Consider the following 23,038-nt stretch of genomic DNA (forward strand, 5'->3'; position numbering starts at 1 on the left):
ACAAATATTTATATAAGGGCGTGGTCTGTTACCTGGATGAAATTTTGATATACTCATAAGACCTGCCATCACACATCCAGTTGGTAAGGGATGTGCTGCAAACACTGTACGAGCACAAGTTATTTGCCAAACTGTCCAAGTGTGAGTTCCACAAGATGGAGCTTGACTTTTTGGGATACTGCATTTCCATGGGGGCCCTGGGAATGGATCCTACCAAAGTACAAGCCGTGGTGGAGTGGGAGCCCCCTCGAACCCGTAAACAACTCCAGAGTTTCCTTGGGATGGCACATTTTTATAGGGGTTCATCAATAACTTTGCCGAGATCACCCTATCCCTGTTGAAAACCAAGGGGAAGGGGCCGCAAGCCACTAAGGGTAACTCTAGCCTCCTGTGGATGGGGGAGCCAAAAGGCATTTGATGAACTTAAGGCCTGGTTCACATCCGATCCCTGCCTAATATATCCCAATGAAAACAAAAGGTTTGCGGTCCAATGTGACGCGAGCAACGTCGCCCACGCAGCCATGTTACTCCAGGAGGGGCCAGAAGGCCAGTTGCACCCCGGCACATACCTGTCTCAAAAGTTCAGCCCGGCTGAACGTAACTGGTCAGTGTGGAACAAGGAAGCCTCCGCCATCAAACTGGCCCTAGAAAAGTGGACACACTACCTAGAAGGGACGTGGGAAGCATTTGAACTCTGGGCAGATCATAAAAACTTGGCCGCCCTCATTGCCACCCACAACCTCAACAATAAGCAAGTAAGGTGGGCGGGGCTATTTTGGCGGTTCAATTTCAAGCTGGGGCACATCTCCGGAAAACTGAACTTTTGGGCGGACGCATTGTCCCTCCTCCTTCAACACGATAGCAAGAGGGAGGAAGTTATCGACTCATTGTTCATGCCTTCCCAACTAAGCGCATTGGTAACCATGCATGAGCAAAGCCGGAAGGAAAGGGAGCCCCCTGACAGGTTCCTAACCGAACTAAAACAAGCTTTCCTCGACAGTCCCCCAGAGGAGGATTTACAATTAACAAAGATGGAGGATGGGTTTTGGCGCCGAGGGGAGAAATTCTATGTGCCCCCTCTTTATTCAGAGGGCGCATGACTCCAAACTGGGGAGGGCATTTTGAGTTTGTAAAGACAGTGCATTTGATTCAACGACAATTCTGGTGGCCAGGTTTACGTAAGTGGGAGAATATACAACAAGGTTCCCCACCTGTATCATGGCACAAAAGAGGGGGGGGGGTTGCCGCTGGGGTACTTACAAGCAACTCCCCATGGCCAAGCAGCTGACTCTGTTGTTTATCCAGCACATCTTTTGGCTATATGCCTTCCCTGCTAAAGTGGTCTCTGACCGTGGCCCACAATTCGTTGCCAAATTTTGGTCACACCTCTGTGAACTAGCGAGAATGGAGCTGGACAGATGGACGGACAGAAGGAACGCACCAACGCGATTCTTGAACAGTTCTTACGTTGCTGTACACCCTTCCAACAGGATAATTGAATGACTCTGCTACCCTTTGCAGAGTATGCTTACAACAACGGCGTGCATAGCGCCACTGAAGTGAGCCCCTTCCAAGCGGTGTATAGATATGAAAGCAAACCGTTCCCTGAACTTGCACCCCTCTCGTCAGCCCCCGCGGACTTTACCAAATGGTGACAAGGGATAGCAGGAGGTTGGGAGGTTATTAGTAAACAACTACAGCGGGCACAAAAAGCCTACACAACCCAATATGATAAAAAAAACACTCTGAACTTTGGGACTTAGCAGTGGGAGACAAGGTGTACATTTTGACCAAACACTTGCCTATTACACAAAACTTTAAAAAACCAGGGATGAAATATTTGGGACCTTCCCAATCAAAAGGATTATAAACAAGTTAACTGTTGAACTGGAACTGCCAAAAAATCATAAACATGTCCAGCCTTGTTTCCACGCCAGCTACTTGAAGAAGGACCCTGGACCCTTGCTTTGGCACCCCAAACGAAACCATCACCCCTGACTGGTTCGTGGTCAGATTCATCATGAAGTGCAGGAAATCCTTGATGCCAAAATCAAATGTGGTGAACTGTTTTATCGCATCAAATGACTCACTTTCCATTAAGTCAAGCCGAATGGGTCAGTTCCAAACTGTAAAGATTTAATTAAAGACTTTTACAACAAACATCCTAATAAGCCCAGGGGAAGAGGGTCTTGGGGGGGGCAGAATGTCAAGAGTCACTCCATCTTGTTCCTCTTGCCATATGTATTCAATTGTACAATGCTATGCTGTGCTTCAATGCTATGCTGCTTGCTATGCCTTTGATACAACTGTAACTTGTTGCTTATCTGGAGGCAGGATGGCATGTCTGGGAATTGGCTAGTTGCTAGGTAACCAAGGTCAAAGAGCTGGAGGAGATGCCCATGAACTGATAGTGGGCACCTGCGGTGATGAGAGCTTAGCAAAAACCCCACGCAAAACCCCCGCTTTTGCTTGGCGTGCTTTGGCTTGAATTATAACGGTCAGGGCAAAGGTTTATAAGTTGGGAAAACTTACAGAGAGATCAGTTCCAACAACGTGTATGTATGTCCATAAAGCTGGAATAAAGATCTTGAACTTCAATTGTCTTTTCCTTGACTATGGGTCTGACAGTTCCCCGAGCACCAAGAATACAGAGCAACATTGCCCAAGACACATAAGAGAAGCCATGTTGGATCAGGCCAAGGGCTCATCTAGTCCAACTGATCCACAGTGGCCAAAACCCAGGGGCTCTCAGGAGGCTAGCAGCAGGGCCAGAATTCCAGAAGCCCTTCCAACCGTCTACCCCCCCCCCCCCAAGCACCAAGAAAACAGAGCATCACTGCCTTAGACGGAGTGTTCCATCTGCCTTCTGGCTAGTAGCTACTGATGAACCTCTGCTTCAGATGTTCTCAATATGGATTCAAATTGTCCCGTAGGCATACAGTGAAGATCATTTGAAAGGAGGTTTTAAGACCAGTTCATTAACAGTTCCGGGTAGGGTTGTCAACTCCAGATTGTGGAGATGGAGCCTGAGGATGGTGGGGTTTGGGGAAGGGAGGGACTTCAGCAGAGTCCCCTCTCTAAAGCAGCCATTTTCTCCAGGGTAATGGATCTCTGACATCTGGAGAGCATTGTGATTTTGGAAGATCTTCAGGCCCCACCTGGAGGTTGGCAGCCCTTATGCTAGGCCAGATTCATGGAGCAGAAGCGTGAATCCAAGAAGGCAGCTTCATATGCTGTCTTGTCCTTGGCAATTGTGTGTTCTGAGGGTGTCATTTTTCAAACCACCATGGCAAAAAATCAGAACAAGCCAATGGCTTTCACCCTGTAGCTTGTAGGACTGAAGTCAACAACTTTGAGCAGGACTTGGTTGGGCTGATCTGAGACCTCCTCTATAGTCCTGGCACCAGTGGTACAAAGGGCCTTGTTCCTTGCCTGGCCTCCCTGCATGAAGCCCCCCCCCCGGTTGCTTTTCCATTGAGGGAACCACTAAAGCCGGCCGCCTTGTCAGGGTGGTGCGTGACTGGAGTCTCAGCTGATCCCTTTGGTGTTTCGTTCTCCTGCCTCTTTAAGCTGACAGTGGAACAGGGAGAACGCAGGATTATATGCTGGTCACGGCTGCTGTGGCGGGGCCATGGCTTGGCTTGGAGGAAAGTCCAAGGTTCAATTCCTGGGAGCATCTCCAGTTAAAAGATCTGGCAAGTAGGTGGTGGGAAGGGCCTCTGCCAGTCTGAGTAGACAATGTTGACTTTAATGGACCAAGGGGGGTCTGATTCAGTATAAGACAGTTTCATGTGATGCATTCAGGAGCAGTTCTAGCCCAGGCCAAAGGCATCTCTCACAGAATCTCATTGTTGTAAAACTGCCAGAATTGGTATGAAGGGACAGCAAGGTTGCCCTGGGTGGAGGAGAGTGGCTTGGTCAGTAGGCAAAGCTTGTACTACTGGTACTGCTGGATATCTCTGTGATCCTCATTGTGCTCTCTCTCTCTCATCACAGTGGATGGCCAGCCGTGCCACATCCAGCGCTGCAACACGGACTACGTAGTAGCCACCTCTTCGACAGAGGACACTCTGCCTCACACAGACTACTGCATGGCTTTGCGGACCTACTCCCTCTGCACCCAGAAGATGGCCCGCTTGTGCCGGGGTGATCTGGTGTACCACTCAGCGGTCTTCCGGATCAAAGAACTCTTTGGGCAGCGCAACTGCTCCAGTGAAGGGCCAGCCTCTTCCGCCAGAGCGCCCGGAGCCACTGACCCCCTGGTTTCTGAGATGTGCAACTACCAAGCCCGATTGGGTTTCCAGACAAAATTTGTTCACTGTGGGCTCTTTGGAGACCCCCACCTGCGGACATTTAAAGATGAATTCCAGACTTGTCAAGTGGAGGGGGCTTGGCCCCTCATTGATAACCAGTACTTGTCGGTTCAGGTGACCAATGTCCCTGTCGGGCTTGGATCTGGTGCCACAGCAACCAGCACGGTAAACAGCTTCTTTTTTTAAAAAAAAAAACTTCCCTGGGGATCTGGCATTCATTTGAGCACTTTGCAGGCAGACAAATGATGTCCTTTGATTTGGAATGCAGCCTTTCAGTCTAAATCAAAAGGAAGGTGGCGCCTGATACAGCCTGCTTGATAGGTGTGTGAGTAGATCACTCCAATCACATTGATGACTTTTGCTGTTGAACTTCCTTTGGCCCACTTTATGCATTCAGCAAAGCTATGAGTCATATTGTCTTCAGGAGGCAAAGCCTGTGCATGTTGAGAAGAAAGATTGTCAGTCTAGGTGTTATTTGGGGTGTTATTTTCCAATGTGCACTTCTTTTGGAGGGGGAAGAGGGGACAATGCCACACGAATACCCTCTGCTTTAAGGAATATGATGCTTGTGCATTTTTGCCCTCTGCTTCCTGCAGACATCTCAGGGTGGCATCTCTGTTTCTCATGAGCAGACTGACTGTGATGGCAACTGGGGCTTTTCCTGGTGGGCCAGTGACCTCCCTGCCTCCCCCCCAAGCTGCCCGGATCTGACCCAGTAGCAAAATGGCCGTGTCGGGCCCCTTTGATCTTTGTGTAGCACAGCAAAGTCTGTCCCCAGCCTGCCTCTCCTTTTAAGGGGCGGAATGTGTCTGCTTTGAGGACTGTTCCCCTCCCCACATATTGATGGTTTTGTAATATCAGTCCCTCATATTCTGTTCTGTGTGTTTGAATGTGCAGCTTTCATTCAAAGGATGTTGGGGTCGCTTAGGCCCCAGCTGCTCTCCAGAGCAAACAGAAACCTTTTGCCACCTCTCTTGTGAGTGGGCCTGTGGATAGGGGATAAATCCAGAGAGGGCCACAACTGAAAAGGCCCTGCATCATCACTCCTGAATGTGGGAATGGCACTTCAGCGAATAAGTTAGACATTTATTTGAAGATCTGTCTCCTTCCTTATATAATTGTGCACCAGCTACTGCCATCAGCCAGCCATCTCTTGCCTGTGCCACAATTTTGGGGGGTCCTGTCTAACATCAGTCAGAGCCTCGGCCTTTTCTGTCATGGCTCTGGCTCTGTGGGAGGGGCTCCCTGAAGAGGTGGGGGGGGGAGGCTCATTGGAGACCTTCAGGAAGTGCAGCAAGACCTCTCTGTTTGCCAGGATTTTGGAGGCAGTCTAAGTTGGCAGGTACCTTTTAAGAAGAGGAGAGATTTGCTACATTGTTGTTGGTTTTAATTTTTTTTTTTTACATTATTATTGTAAACTGCCTTGAACCATGAAGAAAAGGCTGCATATAAATACTGTAATACATAAATAAAGGCAGGAAGAGTTGTCCCGGAACCCATTAGGAACGTGAGTGCTGATACAATCGCAAGACATTTTGCATCCAATATACCTATTATTGTTACATTAATCCTTTAAAAAACCCCAAACACTTGGCTGGCATTGAATTCTGACTATGTTTTTGCAGTGGCTCTAATGGGATTTTGAAAATATGATCCTATATTGACCCTGGGTGATCCGGGCTGGCTGATTTAATAATAATAATAATAATAATTAATAATAATTAATAATAATAACTTTATTTTTATATCCCGCCCTCCCCCGCCGAAGCGGGCTCAGGGCGGCTAACAGACATGGAAATCCCACGATTCATATAAAACAATGTAAACAATTTTAATATCTCAATTATATAATAAATTAATTTAAAATAGATAAAATATATAAATGGGTGCTAAAATACTGCTCTTGGAAGCGAAGCAGAGTTGGCCCTGATTAATATTGGGACAGGAGACCACTCAGGAAGCCCAGGGTTGCTCTGCAGAGGCAGGCAAGGGCAAACCACCTCTGAATGTCTCTTGCCTTGAAAACCCTTGATGGCAAATATACATTTTGAGCTTCATTTTACAGTGACTTCTCTGGTTCCCTCATTTATTTATTTATTTAATTTATATCCTGCCCTCCGCACAAAAGCAGGCTCAGGGCTGCTGGTGGTGCCCCCTCAGTGCAGTGAAACTGTGCCTCTACATGGTGCATTTTCCTGCATCCCCCATTCCCCCTACCACTTGCAGGTGGCCTTTTTGTGTCCTGTTAAAATCAGTATTTGGCTAAATCGCTATATTCTTCTCCCTTCCTCCTTTTACCCTGGCAAGAGCCCTGTGAAGTAGACGATGCTGAGCAAAAGCAGCTGGCTATCTGAGCAAGAGCAACTGATTTGTGAATTAGAAAGGAAAGAGTCCTTTGGTTGTGGAATGGTGATTGCAGGAGGACTAGGGCACTGGAAATGCTGCCACTGAAGGTGATCTATACTGTTTTCGCACACAGCTTACCTCGCAGTCACAATCCTGTTCCCTCCACAGTGTCCGGTTGGATTTCCCACCATCTGCGCCGGAGTTGCAGGAAGTGCCGCGACTTTTGCATAGCAAACGTAAACTGCTAAAACCCATATTATTATTGGATATTATGCCTTTGTTGATACACCCTAAGATGGCATGTGCCTTTTTTTGTCACTGCATCACACTGGCTGCTCATATTTAACTTATGGCCTTGTTCACACACACTGCTACCCAGAAGTGTATCTCCCCATGCAGTATGTGTGTTTCTTATTTTTCTTACCCAGTTGTAGAACTCAGCGCTCATCCTTCTTAAATTGCATCTTGTTCACATCTACCCACTTTTCCAGTGTGTAGTGTATCAGTAAATAATATGCGACCTGGCGCAGGGGCAACTGGGCCGTCCCAGAAGCCCCAGCGCAGGGCGCGAATCTCCCCGCCCATCAACAGCTGTGGCGGGAAGTTCAACGGGTCAGGATTGGCCTGACCAACCCTGTAGGCTGTACCGGGGATTGTATATAAGTGGGACCCGGCCCGCGTGTTCCCTCTCTTGCAACGTGCTCCTAATAAACAATGTTGCCCTACTCTCGTCTCCGCTTCGAGTACGTTACACTGGCGACGAGGATGGGATTCTAACCTTATCGGCTACGACGGAGATCTTGGGCAACGAACGACCGGTCACGACCGCCGCCGCCACCATGGCCAACCAGGGCGGAATCACCGGCTACCTCGAGGCCTTCGACCCTGCAAATCCAGAGGGCTGGGAGTCCTACTCGGAACGGGTCGAGTTCTACCTCCGGGCCAACAAGGTCACCGACGCCGGAGCAAAGAGGGATGTTCTCCTGAGCGTATGCGGGCCTGCCACGTTCGAGATCGCAAAGGGTCTCTCGGCGCCCGCCCGCCTGGCGGAGAAATCCTACGAGGAGATCATCAGACTCCTCACGGGCCATTTCTTGCCACAGCCCTCACGGGTGGCTCGCAGATTCCTGTTCCACAGGAGGGACCAGGCGGCAGGAGAATCGGCCGCCGACTATCTGGCAGCCCTCCGCAAGATCGCCGGGAACTGCAACTTCCCCCAGCTGGAAGACACCCTGGCCGACCGATTCACGTGGGGCCTCCGCGACGAGAGGCTCCAGCAGAAGCTCTTCGCCAAAGAAGAGCTCACCCTCCAGAGCGCCTTCAGCGAAGCGGTGGCGTTCGAGAGGACCTCCAGGACCTTTCCCAAGACCCGGTCAGACGCCGTCCACCACGAGGAGCTGGACCACGACCGCATGGAGGAGGGAGAAGCCTACCAGCTGCATCGCCCCGCCGGCCCACCCAACAGAGCGGCCCAACGCCCCCGAGCGGCCGATCGACCACCGGCGTCGGAGAGGGTTCCAGCCACCAAGTGCGCCAGCTGCGGCGACTCCCACGATCGGAGAGACTGCCAGTACCGGACCTGGGACTGCCGGAGCTGCGGAAAGACCGGCCACATCGCCAGGGCTTGCCGGGCCAAGCTCAACCGCCGGAGGCCGACCACGCACCACGAGTCAGCGGAGTCCCACTCAGCAGACTCCACGTCCCTACAGGTACTGAACTTGCCCCTCGCCACCCCCGATAAAATTAAAGTGGCAGTCCTCATCGAAGGGAGCCCCTGCCAAATGGAGGTGGACTCAGGTTCCTCCATTTCCCTCATAGCGGAGGAGACCTTGAGGGAACTGTGCCCCCGGCAGCGGCTGCAACTACGGCCGGCGAACTTCATACTCCGGGACTTTCAGAAGAACCCGGTGCAAATTGCGGGGTGGGCGCGGGTGCAAGTCGAGAGGGGGTCCTTCTACGGGCCGCTGGACATCCTGGTGGTAAAGCGCCAACTTGCCACCCTGCTAGGGCTGGCTTGGTTCAAACCCTTGGGGATACGCGTGGAGGGGGTGGGGCAAACCTTAACGCCCAGTGGGTTCGGGGAGATTTGCAAAGAGTTCCCCGAAGTATTCGACGGGTCCCTGGGAAGCTACAAGGGGCCGGCCATCTCACTGCCCCTAGACCCCACGGTCAGGCCGATTCGGCTCAAGGCAAGGAGGGTTCCGTTCGCCTTGAAGCCCAAAATAGAGGCCGAACTAGACCGCCTCACAGCCCAGGGAGTCCTGGAGCCTGTGGACTACGCCCCCTGGGAGACCCCCATCGTAACCCCACTAAAGCCAAACGGGGAGGTGCGGATCTGTGCAGACTACAAATGCACGATAAACCGGGCACTGCAGGATAACCCCTACCCAGTGCCGGTGGTGAGCCACGTCCTGGCTGCCCTCGCGGGGTCTAAAATCTTCGGGAAGCTGGATCTGGCCCAGGCCTACCAACAGCTCCCGGTAGACAACAAGACGGCCGAGGCCCAGACGATAGTAACGCACAGGGGGGCCTTCCGGGTGAGGAGGCTACAGTTCGGGGTAAGCGTCGCTCCGGGGATCTTCCAGAGTATAATGGACGCTCTCCTTAAAGGGATCCCCGGAGTCCAGCCGTTCTTCGATGACGTTTTAGTCGCCGCCCCGGACCCCGAAGAATTCGGCAACCGCCTAAGAGAGGTGCTCCGCCGGTTCCAGGCTGCGGGGCTCAAAGTCAAGAGGGAGAAGTGCCTGCTGGGGGTTCCGTGGGTGGAGTTCCTGGGGTTCGCCGTGGACGCAGCGGGAATCCACCCCACGGAAGAAAAGACACGGGCCATCGTGCAAGCTCCGGCCCCCACCTGCAAAGCGGAGCTACAAAGCTTCTTGGGGGTCCTTAACTTTTATCACTCATTCCTCCCCCACAAGGCAGCCCTAGCAGAGCCCCTTCACCGCCTACTGGATAAAAAAGCCCCTTGGGTTTGGGGCAAACGACAAGCCGCCGCGTTTCAGGCGGTCAAGGACGTTCTGGTGTCCAACGCAGTGCTCCACCATTTTGACGAGGGCCTCCCCGTCATCTTGGCTTGCGATGCGTCGCCGTATGGGGTGGGTGCAGTCCTGGGGCACCAACTCCCGGACGGGAGGGAGGTGCCGGTAGCGTACTACTCCCGCACACTGACACCGGCTGAGCGCAATTACGCGCAGATAGACAAAGAGGCTCTGGCGATCGTGGCGGGGGTCCGCAAGTTCCATGAGTATCTGTACGGGCGGAGGTTCACCATAGCCACGGACCACAAGCCCCTCTTAGGTCTGCTGGCCCCAGATCGACAAACCCCCCAAATCCTGTCACAGCGCGTGTTGAGGTGGAATCAATTCCTCAACTCCTACACTTACACACTGGTACACCGGGCCGGCAAGGCTATGGGTCACGCAGACGCGCTCAGCCGCTTGCCGCTCCCGGAAGTGGGTCCAGACCCCGCCCCCGCACACCAGGTCATGCTGATGGAAAGCCTCCCAGAGCCGCCCCTTCACGCAGCGGAGGTCGCCAAGGCCACCCAGAAACATAAGACACTTGCACGGGTGCTCGACTGGGTGGTGAGGGGGTGGCCAGAGGGGAACATGGGGGAGGATTTCAAACCCTATAAGGCCAGGAGGGAGGAACTAGCGGCCCACAAGGGGTGCCTACTATGGGGAAGTAGGGTGGTGATTCCGCCCCCGCTGCAAAGGCGTGTTCTAGAATCCCTCCACGAGACCCACCCCGGCATAGTTCGTATGAAGGCCCTGGCCAGAAGCTACGTCTGGTGGCCGGGAATGGACGGGGAAATAGAGAGTTGGGTCCGCAGGTGCCAGACATGCCAGGAGTCACGGCCTGAGCCTCCCAGCGCCCCCGCCACTAGGTGGGAGTCCACCATGAAACCATGGTCGAGACTCCACCTCGACTTCGCGGGGCCATTCCAGGGGCAGATCTTCATGATAATTGTGGACGCCTACACCAAATGGCTCGAGGTCATCCCCGTAGGGTCCACCTCGTCCGCAGCCGCAATCCGAGCATTACGCAGGGTCTTAAGCACACACGGTATCCCGGACACCATAGTCTCGGACAATGGGACCGCTTTCACGTCCGCAGACTTCCAGGCGTTCCTCCAGCGATACCTTATTAGGCACATAAGGTCGGCCCCCTTCCACCCAGCCACCAACGGTCAGGCAGAGCGGATGGTCCGCACCACCAAGGAAGCCCTGGGCCGTATTGTACAGGGAGACTGGGACCACCGATTAGCGGCATTCCTATTCGACAATAGGATCACCCCCAACCCGGTCACAGGGGTTAGCCCGGCCGAGCTCCTCATGGGACGAAAGCTCATAACCCGGCTGGACAGACTACACCCTGACCGGGCGTCAGACACCCGCGAGAGCCCCGAGGTCCGGGATGCAGTCAGGGGTTTCTTCGCGGGCGACCCGGTTTACGCCCGGAACTACGCAAGAGGGCCCAATTGGGTGGCGGGCCGAGTGCTACGAGTCACCGGGTCCCGCCACTACGACATATCAACTGAGGGGGGCCAGGTACTAAGGCGGCACGTAGACCAATTGAGGCGCCGCACGCTACCAGAGGAACTGGCGGACACAGAAGAGGCAAGAGCCGGAGAGGAGCTCGTCGGGGACCGACCGGAGGACGCGGCCCCATCACCCCTCACGCCGGCCCAGGTAGCACCGGAACCGCCAGAGCCCGAAGGTGCCGAAGAACCAGTCCGGCCGCCACCGTCCGCACCAGGGTCCCCCGCAGCATCAGATGCGGTGGCGGCGCCTCCCCCACAGGACCTCCCCAGACGGTCCACCAGAGAGCTCCGACCTCCCGCATATCTGCAAGACTATGTTCATTAACCAGGGGGGGAGGGGTGTAGTGTATCAGTAAATAATATGCGACCTGGCGCAGGGGCAACTGGGCCGTCCCAGAAGCCCCAGCGCAGGGCGCGAATCTCCCCGCCCATCAACAGCTGTGGCGGGAAGTTCAACGGGTCAGGATTGGCCTGACCAACCCTGTAGGCTGTACCGGGGATTGTATATAAGTGGGACCCGGCCCGCGTGTTCCCTCTCTTGCAACGTGCTCCTAATAAACAATGTTGCCCTACTCTCGTCTCCGCTTCGAGTACGTTACACAGTGTTTTCAGATCTTGTTGAATTCTGTCTCTGTCTTCTGATATGTTCGCTGCTCCTCCAAGTTAGATGTCCTCTGCAGATTTAATGAGTAGCTCCTCCACACTAGGTCCAGAACTGAGCCCTGTAGCATCTCACTGGAACCTCCTTCTATTCAGATGAAATGCCAGATAAATGGAGATAAGATATGGGGTGTGTTGGGGGGGGGGTGACAATAGTCACACGGACACAAAAGCTCAGCATTCCTTTTGTTTGCAGTGCATTTTTGCCACCTTTTCCTGTAATATTCAGCTCTGCAGTGCTTAGCATCAGTGTGAGATTGTGGCATGATTGGGGGTGTTTTTCCCTGCCTTGGTTGTGTTATGGTATGCCATAGAGTATGTGCCTCAAGGTGACCGTTTTCTGTAGGGGAATTGATCTGAACTTCAGCTTTCCATCTCCTCCCCCCCTCCCTGCAGCTTCTACCTAGGAATAGGACAGTCTTTCTCCACAGTGTAGACTGAAGCAGGAGTGAAGTGACCTCAGCAGGTTATAATGACACAGAGTCCACCCTGCAAAGCAGTTGTTTTCTCCAAAGGAGCTGATCTCTGACATTTGGAGAACTGTTGTAATTCTGAGTGATCTCAAATCTCCAGGAATTTCCTAACCTGGAGTTGGCAACCCTATCCCCTTAGCCAACCATCTTGGGGTGAGACAGAGGGGAGGCAGGACAGAGACAGTGACAGGAATGACAGGAAAAGTGAGCCATGGCTCTGAGGAAATGCTTCCTGCGGGGCAAGGCCTTGCCGCCTAGTTGCATTATGGTGATGGCGGCAGCTCTTGGCTATTTTGGCAGCCTTCAGAGGCTGCCTGTGCTGGGAGGCTATCTCTGTAGGCCATTGATGGGGCAGCAGAGGTTTGTTGCCAGTGGTGACTGCAGCACCTTTCGTGAGGCATAGTACAGCGGCAGCCCTTTCTGAGGCCGGTCAACACAGTCCGTCTCTGAGGTAAGACTGTTTTGGCAGTTTGTTCAACATTCGCAGGTCTGCAGTAGGTGGGGGACAGGGGTGTCAGCCATTGGGAATCTAGAGGTGGTGATTGATGCATGATGGGCCAGTGGTTTGTAGAGTGCATGGAATAAACCCCTGAGCCAATAATTCCACCATCGGGGGATTATTTTATATTATGATGGTGATATGTGTGTGTGTGTATAGTAAAAAAAAAAAGGTAAAGATAGTCCTCTGTGCAAGCACCAGTCATTTTCGACTCTGGGGTAACGTCGCATCACAACGTTTTCATGGCAGACTTTTTACGGGGTGGTTTGCCATTGCCTTCCCCAGTCATCTACAATTTCCCCCCAGCAAGGTGGGTACTCATTTTACTGACCTCAGAAGGATGGAAGGCTGAGTCAACCTGGAGCCAGCTACCTGAACCAGCTTCCGCTGGGATCGAACTCAGGTTGTGAGCAGAGGGCAGCTTTACCATTCTGCGCCATGGGGCTCTGTTACTGAGTGTCACTGAGCCATAGTGGCACTGTGTATGCCACAGCTTGGTGTGGGGAGAGCCTCAAAAGCCCCCCAATAGGACCACAATGTTCAGAGGGGGCCAAGCTGGCCAACGATCACTCTGCCAAACCCCTTAGCCTTGTATAACTGTCAAATCCTGGCTGCTGTGATTGCTAGAAGTGCCAGTCAGAAGTGGATGAAAATCTCCAAGTTTCCAAAATGTGACCAGACTTTCCTTGGCTTCCCCATTGGCTACAGGGGTCTGTGACACCCAACTGGTGAAGGTCTGGATTGTGCCCTTGGGTATTTTGATCCACAGGCGGTGACACCCATTTTACATTGGTGCTCCTTTCATCTTAAAGCAGATGTACCCTTTAAAGGAATTCTTGTTTTTAGTCTGCTTTTTAAAAACAATTTTTAAAAAAGCTATTTAAATGTATTTGCAATTTGTTTAGCATGCCTTTCTCCCAAAAGAATTTAAACTGAGGTGACCCTTTAAAAAGATTCAAAATATATAAATAAGCCTATCAGAAAACAAAGTATATTCTACCAAAAGGTAACCCACTTCTGCTTCAGTACCTAAAATAAGCCAGAATAAACTGCAAGGGTTTTTGGGAGAGTCAGATTCCCCCCACCCACCCACTCCCACTGGAAGGGAGTTCTGCAGGAAGGTCTTGTGAACCTTCTCCACCTGAAGCTACTTGGCTCCCAAATATTTTCTGAATACTTGACTATTCATTGAATAGCAGTCAGATCCTTTGTGTCTGCATGAGGCATCTCCTGTACAAGAGAGGACACGCAGTGGTGCTTTAGAGCTGGTCTGGCATTGCAGGTCCTGTTGGCATCACCAGGGAGGTCTAGGCTCAGCTAGGTGGGTGATCTAGGAGGAGGTGCACATTTGGCACTGCCTCCCTCCCAGGGCTGCGGCAAGTGCAAAATGAAGGCAGGAGTAAACAGTGTATGGCACTTTAGAGGATGAAGGGTGTTTGATTGGCTGGGCTTTGGGGGCTTCTACATGACACCATAATCTGGTTGTCTCTCCTCCCAGGTTTCCAAAACCCATTTAGGTACTCTCTTTCCTAAAAGACTGAACCCAAAGTGAGTTTGAGAGGAGGGGGTGGGGTGAGGAAGGGCCTTCTCACCCACTGATATGCTGTTAGGTAGGAACGTAGGATTAATAATGAACAAAAGGAAAATGACTTAGAGGAACAATAAAATTACATGTTCCTACCTAAAGAAAGGAAAGGTCCCCTGTGCAAGCACCAGTCGTTTCCGACTCTGGGGTGACATTGCTATCACAACGTTTTCACGGCAGACTTTTTAAGGGGTGGTTTGCCATTGCCTTCCCCAGTCTTTTACACTTCCCCCCCACAGCAAGCTCCCCCCCCCCATTTTACCACCCTCGGAAGGATGGAAGGCTGAGTCAACCTTGGACCAGCTACCTGAATCCAGCTTCCGACAGAATTGAATTCAGGTTGTGAGCAGAGAGTTCAGACCACAGTACTGCAGTACTGCTGCTTTACCACTCTGCGCCACGGGGCCATGTTCCTGCCTAAAAGTCTTCCAAAAAAATCATCAGTAGGAGATATCTAGTAGTAGTACATATATTTTAAAAAAGAAGAAATGACAAGCCAGGACGAAACAAGGCGTGACGAGTAGGAGGGGAAAGAATGAGGGTTGCTTCCCATTCAGCACAGCAATGAGAGTGAAACTGGGAATTACACCCATGTGGAAGCAGCCAGGATTTGGTAGACAACATAGAACAGAACTTAATATTTGCAGGAAATTTTGTATAGGATCCTTGTCAAAACGATGAAGAGGATGGGCCTAAGTCTTTAAAATCTGTCAGTGAAAGTTTGCCTTGACCAAGTTTGACCAAGTGGTGTAAAACTTTCAATGCTGTTCAGTGTTGACTTCAGCAGTGTTCAGTGCACAGGGCCATTCATGGTCCATGTGTTCTCAGAACACATATGGTAAGCTTCTGTGCTTAAGGGGCACCCAAGAATATGTCCCAAAATCCATTGCAGTGCACAGGGGGAGGGGCCCCCGGCCCCCATGCATCAAGTCATCATGGAAGGGTTCCCCCCTCCACCCACCACAAAGATGTTCTGGAAGCTTCTTTGGAGAGTATGATGTACAGCAGTGGCTATCTGCTGCCATCTTGTGGCAATCAGTAATAGTTGCTTAAACATTTAGTGATTTTGCAACCCAGTGGCCTTAAGAGCAAGATACGCTATCCTGGAGGGCGATGATTGGACAGTGCATGAGACTGTAGCCTTGCTGAAGCAAAGAGAGTCTAGATCTGGTCAATAGCTGAACTGGAAACCTCCCAGGAGTCCTGCCTACAATTCCAAAGTGAAAGAAAGGCAGAAAAGAGATGCCAAATATTGAAACCTGTTCTTTGATGTTAATTTCTTCATTGAGTTGCATCTCATCAGGTTTCGTGTGTCACTGTTGCTCACAGAGATGGTGCCATCCAGAGTGAGAATTTTCCCAGAAATCAAGCAGCAGTTTCCTCGCTTAAAAGTCCTGTTGCTCCATTCACAAGTAAGGTCCCTGAGCCTCTGGTGTGGCAATAATTGATTGTTAAAATATGCGCAATCAGTTATGAAAAGAAGCCATGTTGCCAAAGTGAAAACAGTGTTAATTTATTTAGTTTTTATTTAGAATATGTGTAGGCCACCTCTTCAGAGACCGGCTAACAGAATGAATCAGTTAAACATTAGAAAGAACAAAAGCCATTGATAACCCAGAATTAAAACATGCAAGAAAAGCAGTTTCAGTTCAGTTCAGTTCAGTTTATTGTAGAACCATTGACCCTCACAAGTTTGCAGAAACCTCAGCTAAAAGGAATGCATACTATAGATCAGCAAATAGACAAAAAAATCATATGAAACCAGGATTAGGTAAGAAGATACAACTACAAATACTATGTGATGGCAAAAGTGGTAAGAACAAATATCTAAGTAGCATCCCCTCTCGTTGCCACATCACCTTATCTTCTTTGCAATGTAATTTCCTCAGCAGCTGGATATATATAAGATTCCTGCCAAAATTTGGCTCTGGTGTTGGAATATAATGGACAAAAAAGGATGTAATGAGGCAAGTCCTCAGGTACATGGGATCCACATGAACATACATATTGTGCCATTGGATCTGATTAAGGTGGCCTTCCAGAAGCGCTACTGGCATTGACTGAAAGCGTAACAAGGTAAAGACTGCTTTGAGTACATAATTAGAAATGTTAACTAGATAAGGAGTTCTAGTATGATCGAATTTCATTTGTAACATGGTGCTGCTTTTGATTTTAATATTAGAGAATGGTTGATCCTTGCGTCATAGATCTAGTTTCTGAGTTAAGAGTTATCAATTGGAATTCATAAAAGATCACTGCTGATGGAGTATCTTAAGAATATGCTCTTGAGAAATGCAGGGCACTGCGGGGTCTTTGGATAACCAGTTGAAAGATTGTTGACTAATTTTATTTTTATTTATTTTATTTTATTTTGCAGATTTATAGGCCGCCCTTTCCCATAGTAGGGCGGCTTCCAACATAATAAAACAATCAAAACAGTTTAAAACAATTAAAACAGTTAAAACAATTTAAACTTAAAGTGATTAAGCCACTGCTCACATTAAGGCGGCATGGATGGTGTGGACAGATCAGTGCAATCAGTGCAGGGAGCCCAGTTTAGATGGTAAGGACATCCGTCCACCTCAGCCATAGGCCTGGCGGAACAGCTGCATTTTACAGGCCCTCCGGAATGATAACAAATCTGGGAGGACCCAAACCTCCATAGAGAGCTGATTTCACCAGGTCGGGGCCGGGGCTGAAAAAGCCCTGGCCCTGGTTGAGGCAAGCCGGACGTCCCTTGGGCCAGGGATGGTCAGAAGATGGTGACTGGCTGATCGTAGTGACCTCCGGGGCTCATATGGGGAGAGACGGTCCCCCAGGTATGCCAGATCCAGGCCACGCAAGCCTTTAAATGTCCATTATAAAACCCTGAAGCGGATACGGTACTCGATTGGTAGCCAGTGCAGACTGCGCAGCATCGGCCGACTGCTCACCCGTACAGGCGATTCAGACAGCAATCATGCTGCCGCATTCTGCACCAGCTGGAGCTTTCGGATCAGCCTCAAGGGCAAGCCTGCGTAGAGCAAGTTACAGTAGTCCAACCTGGAAGTGACTGTTGCATGGATCACTGTAGCTAAGTCCCAAGGGACCAGATAGGGTGCTAGTTGTTTGGCCTGCTGAAGATGGTAAAAGGCAGATCATGCAACAGCTGTGACCTGGGCCTCATAGAAAGGGTGGCATCCACTATCATACCCAAGCTCCTCATCTTCTGAGCTGGCACAAGAAATGCACTATCCAGAGTGGGGAGCTGAATGCCTGATCTTAGCCTCCCCACGACCCATGTACAGAACTTACATATTAGTTGGATTAAGCTTCCGTCGGCTCAGTTGCAGCCAACCAGCGACTGCTTCCACTGCCCTGGTTAGATGGTCTGGGGCAGAGTCTGAGTTGCTGTCCATCAAGAGATAGAGCTGGGTGTCATCTGTGTACTGGTGACAACCCAGCCCAAAACCTCTGGCAATCTGCGCAGGGGGCGCATATAGATGTTAAACATCGTCGATGAGAGAATACACCACACTCTAGTGGGTGATGCAGAGAAGTCTGCTCGCCGATTGTCACCCTTTGTTCCCAACCAAGGAGTCTTGAGTTTTCAGTTCTTTTTCAGTATTTTCCGTATTCTTGTGAGCCGCCCTGAGCCTGCCTTGGCGGGGAGGGCGGGATATAAATAAAAGTTTATTATTATTATTATTTTATAATAGATGAGCCCAAGCCCTAAGTTTCAGCTCTTATCAAAGCAACTGGAGACCCCTTGGGGAGGGCTAAAATGTGCCGTATGAATTGATTCTGAATTACTTCAAGGCTGGTCAAATTACCATTCTTCTATCCCCACACTAGAGATAAGGTATAACCTTGCTATTGTATAGCTTCAGAGTTGGATCTGTAAGTCGTGTGTCCTTTGAGTAATAAAAGTTCAAGATAGACCCAACCATTCTTAATGCTGATGATTAGGGTCTCTCTAAATCAGGGGTGTCAAGCTCATTTGTTATGAGGGCTGAATTGGAAATAAATGAGACATTATTGGGCAGGGCCATGTGTGTACCTATTTAAGATTAGGTAGCAGAAATATAAACTTTGTCTGTGTCCTTTATAAAGTTTATATTTCTGCTACCTAATCTTAATTAACACAATTAAAGATTTTTTTTTTAAAAAAAATAAAACTTTAAACATCCTTAAAACATTAGCACTCATTGGTCTTAAAGGTGCTTTCTTGGTATTTCTCCCACGGGATTCAGGGAACTGGGCAAAGGAAGCTCTGGCTCTTTCCTTCCTTCCCCAGGGGACATGAAGGGAGAGGAGCTTAAGATGGAAGAGAGGCTTGGCTCAGTAGCTCTGCTGTGTGATTGAGAGAGCTGGCAAAGCAATCTCTGCCTCCCACCCCTTCCTCTCCAAGGAGCCTCAGAAAATTGAGAAAACAAAGGTTTTGTTCTGTAGCTCCTGTGTGATTGATGTTATGCAGAAGGAAGCAAAGAGAGAGAGAGAAGGAAGCAGATGACAGCCAGTTGCTCGGGGGCCTGATAGGAGCCCTCCGGGAGCCTGATTTGGCCCCTTGGCCACATGTTTGACACCTCTGTTCTAATGGATAACTATTGAAGGAGCTTGACAATTCATTTGGAACTTGGCTAGTGCTGTGAGAACGTGGTGGGGCAATAAAGAGTTCACCGGATTCACTACAAGTTCACTGGATTCTCAGCAAGAATTTTGAATTCATATTCCCCTGATGAAGCTATGAAATGGACTTATGTAGTCATAAAAATCCATCAGGAGGAATAATGTTGTGCACTGCCTTTATTATATTTGGAAACTGAATGGTTCAGCATTTGTAATAATTATATGTCTAAGCTCTGTATTTCTTTAGTCACTGGTATTTGGATATTGATGTTATTTACACTTGTATGAATTGTATATATAGATAAATTGTGATATATAAATTTTCTAACCATATTATAAGTTCACAGAATCAGCATTGCTGTCAGATGGCCATCTAGCCTCTGTTTAAAAACCTCCAAAGAACTCACCACCTCTCAAGCCTGTTTCACTCAGGAACTGCTCTGTCAGGAAGTTCTTCCTAATGTTTAGTCAAAAACTCTTCTGCTTTAAGTGGTTCTGGTCTGACCTTCTGGGGCCATAGAAAACAACTTTGCACCATCTTTTATATGACAGCCTTTCAAATACTTGAAGATAGTGATCGTATCACCTCTCAGTCATCTCCTCTCCAGGCTAAACATTCCCAGCTCCGTCAGCCTTTCTTTGTAAGACTTGATCTCCACACCCCTCACTATCTTCATTGCAGATGGTGTGCTGTTATCATTTTTAATGAAGATTACCAATGTTTACTATTGACATTTGGCATCTGAAATCACTCCAGTCTCCAAGGTATAAGGACCGATCCAGGTTCTCTCTTAATCAGGGTCTTTTTGAAAGAAAATAAAATCCAAATAAGGAACAGAAAAATCCAGTCTTCTTATTTAAAAAAAAACTTTTTAGAATAAGCTAAAATAATTTCCTCAATAATTGTGCTTGGCAGAAGAATCCACCCATGCTCCCTCCCTCCCAAGCAAAAGAAATCAGCAAGGCTGATTCTGTGAACTTAAGCAGATCATGTGGAGGAGGGCAGGAAGGGTTGCATCAGTGCTTAATTCTTGTGACCCTTTCTTACATGTCCAGGGAAATGCTGATTGCCACTTTGGGATCAGGCAGCATTTTTCTCCAGGTCAGTTTGGTCAGAGGTCCTGGAGGGTATTTTTGCCATCTTCTGAGCAGGTGTCACTGGGGATTTGTGTGGAGAGGTATTTGTGAATTTCCTGCAGGAACCTTGCAACTCTGTGAGTCTTTAGAAGTGTGCTTACACACAAAAGCTTATACCTGGAATAAAGCGTTGTTGGTCTTAAAGCTGCCATGGAACTCCACCTTTGTTTTCTCTCTCCCCTCTCCCCAAAAGAGGAGGAACTGCCCTAAAGAAGGAAACAGAAGGGGTTTGTGTGTGTGTTAGTAAGAGAAGGAGGGGAAAGGCTGCAAAAGTTGGCTCTTGTTTGGGACTTTAAAAATACTATCAACAGAAACCTTAAAGGTAGGATCTCTCAAAGGCTGGAATGTCAGCAGTGCCTTATCTGGGCACTGATCCTTTTGAACTCTGTAAATGTTGAAAATGAAGTGCCTTCTCTGAACACATTAAAGGACCATCAGTGGCTCTCAGCCACAAGGTCAAGTGGGAATACTCTGAGGCAGTCATACTCTGTATGTTTGGTGCTTGGGGGGGCCACAGTGGGAGTGTTTCTGGAGTTCTGGCCTTGCTGGTGGACCTCTTGGTGGCCCCTGGGTTTGGACTACTGTGTGACACAGAGTGTTGGACTAGATGGGCCATTGGCCAGATCCAACATAGCTTCTCATATGTTCTTATGACTGGGTGTTGGAGGTGTTACTTAAGATAGGTTTGGCATGGGAAAAGGCCATGGCTTAGTGGCAGAGCATCTGCTTGGCACTCAAGTTCAATCCCTGGCAGCATCTCCAGTTGAAAAGATTGGGTAGGAGGTAATGTGAAAGACCTCTGAGAGCTGCTGCCAGTAATGACCTTGGTGGACAGATGCTCAAACACTGTTATGTGCTCAACCCTCATTTTCAAAGGTGTAATGTCCCTTTCCCCCTTCTGTAGATCACAATGATTTTCAAGAGCTTCCCGGGCTGTTCTGAGCAGAGGGTGTACCAGGCAACCACAGAAGATTTACCTCTGGCTTTCACTGATGGCACGAGGAGTGGAGGAGGGCTGCGGGAAGGCTCCGGCAGTCTGTGTATCCTGGAGAAGCCGGACAGGAGGCAGGTAGAGATCCAGGCTCACCACATTGGCAGCACCATCATCATCCGGCAGGTGGGCCACTATCTCACCTTTGCTATCCGTGTGCCAGAGGACATTCTGGGCCCCTCTGAACACAGTGCTGACCTGCAGCTCTGTCTCCATGGCTGCCCCCAGAGCGAACGGATCCAGGAGCACTGGCTGAGCCCAGCCAGCTCCGGCATGTTCTGGCCGAGTTCCCGACGAGCCTACACAATGGAGACTGCCACCGAGGAGTGCAGCCATCTTCTGCCCATGGAGGACACGTACTTCCAGTCTTGCATCTTTGACTTACTGACCACAGGAGATTCTGACTTCTCCCTGGCTGCTTATGGAGCCCTGGAGGATATGAAGGCCCTCTACCACAGCCGGCTCCAATTGCTGCTTGCCTTCAGGGCTGCCAGTTCAGGGGGCAGGAGGTCCAGGCTGGGAAGAATCACTGCTCTTTTACTGCCTGGACTTCTTGCCCTCCTCTTCCTTCCTGTTCAGCTCTGAGAGCCATGGCCTTATCAGCATTGGGTCACAGCAGCACCATGTCTCAAATGGTTTGTGGCATGCCCTGCCTCCCTAAGTGGAAGGGGGGGGGAGACAAGGAGTTCTCCTCTCAGGGAGGAGTCTGGCAGTTACAAGTCTCTCCCCCCTCTACTCACCCAGAGTCTGTTCAGAACCATGAAGCCCTCAGTGTAGAAGGTGGACTTTATTCTGTAGGTTCTTAAAAAAATAAATTGGAATGGAATCATCTGACTGATGCCCGCTTGGGGACTTTGCACTCATTTTACTGGGCTGCTTTTTGTGCAAAGTTATGTTGCAAGTCAGTTAGCAAGGCGGACAGGGATAGATCAGGACCTTACAACAGCCTAGGAATAGTCCTATCCCAATGTTGAAAGCTGTGGCCTTCTTGTTGGAGCACATGGGTGTGATTTCTTTCCTTGCTTACAGTTCCACAAGAGTTCAGCAGCATCTTCAAGACTAACACAATTTGTGGCTGGGTAGGAGCTTTTGTGAGTCACTGTGCACTTCTTCATATACTCACAAAAGCTCCTACCTGGCCACAAATGTTAGTCTGAAAGGCGCTGCTGGACTCTGGCTCTTTTCTACTGCTCCAGACAGATGAACATGGCCACCCATCTTGATCTACAGTTCTACAGCTGTTGATCTGTGGTGCAATGGAGGAACAGGGATGAGGGGGAGGGACGGTGGCTTTGGGGAGGGACAGTGGCTCAGTGGTAGAGTATCTGCTTGGGAAGCAGAAGGTCCCAGGTTCAATCCCTGGCATCTCCAAAAAAGGGTCCAGGCAAATAGGTGTGAAAAACCTCAGCTTGAGACCCTGGAGAGCCGCTGCCAGTCTGAGAAGACAATACTGGCTTTGATGGACCAAAGGTCTGATTCAGTATAAGGCAGCTTCATATGTTCATATGTTCAGATATAGGTAAGAATGTGCTGCTGTTCAGAAGGTAGCTGGTTCAAATACCACTACTGACACCAATTAGACAGGGCCTCTGTCTCAGGCTCCTCCCTCCCTGCAGTATGAAAAGGTGTGATCAGGCCTGCAGAACTGAAGTGAGCCTGGGGAAGAAGGAGGAGGCAGATTTGCACCCAAACATGTTCAGAAATTGAACACTGAAAACAATGACCAGAGTTCTGGTTTTGCGTGGATGCTAGATTCCAATCTTTTGCTCACCTTGCTTCTGTGTGTTAGAAAAGGGGGCCAGTTTAATCTGCTGTGGAATGATATTTGCTGCAAACAGGGAAAAGATGTATATTTTTGTTCTAATGTCTGTAAATGTGTCTGT

The 23,038-nt window shown here is 49.8% G+C and overlaps 1 protein-coding gene across 1 annotated transcript in view; it reads left to right on the top strand.

The window, feature by feature from the left end:
* LOC132567765 (repulsive guidance molecule B-like) overlaps positions 1–21,993 on the top strand; it is a 37,263-nt gene extending 15,270 nt beyond the window's left edge. The window contains exons 2-3 of the mRNA XM_060233457.1: positions 3,997–4,478; positions 21,069–21,993. Coding sequence (XP_060089440.1) covers positions 3,997–4,478; positions 21,069–21,740 — 1,154 coding nt within the window. The 3' untranslated portion in view covers positions 21,741–21,993. The remainder of the gene's footprint in view (positions 1–3,996; positions 4,479–21,068) is intronic.
* The last annotated feature ends 1,045 nt before the right edge of the window (positions 21,994–23,038 follow it).

Source organism: Heteronotia binoei, chromosome 2 (genome assembly GCF_032191835.1).
Source record: "Heteronotia binoei isolate CCM8104 ecotype False Entrance Well chromosome 2, APGP_CSIRO_Hbin_v1, whole genome shotgun sequence".
In the NCBI taxonomy this organism is placed as follows: domain Eukaryota; kingdom Metazoa; phylum Chordata; class Lepidosauria; order Squamata; family Gekkonidae; genus Heteronotia; species Heteronotia binoei.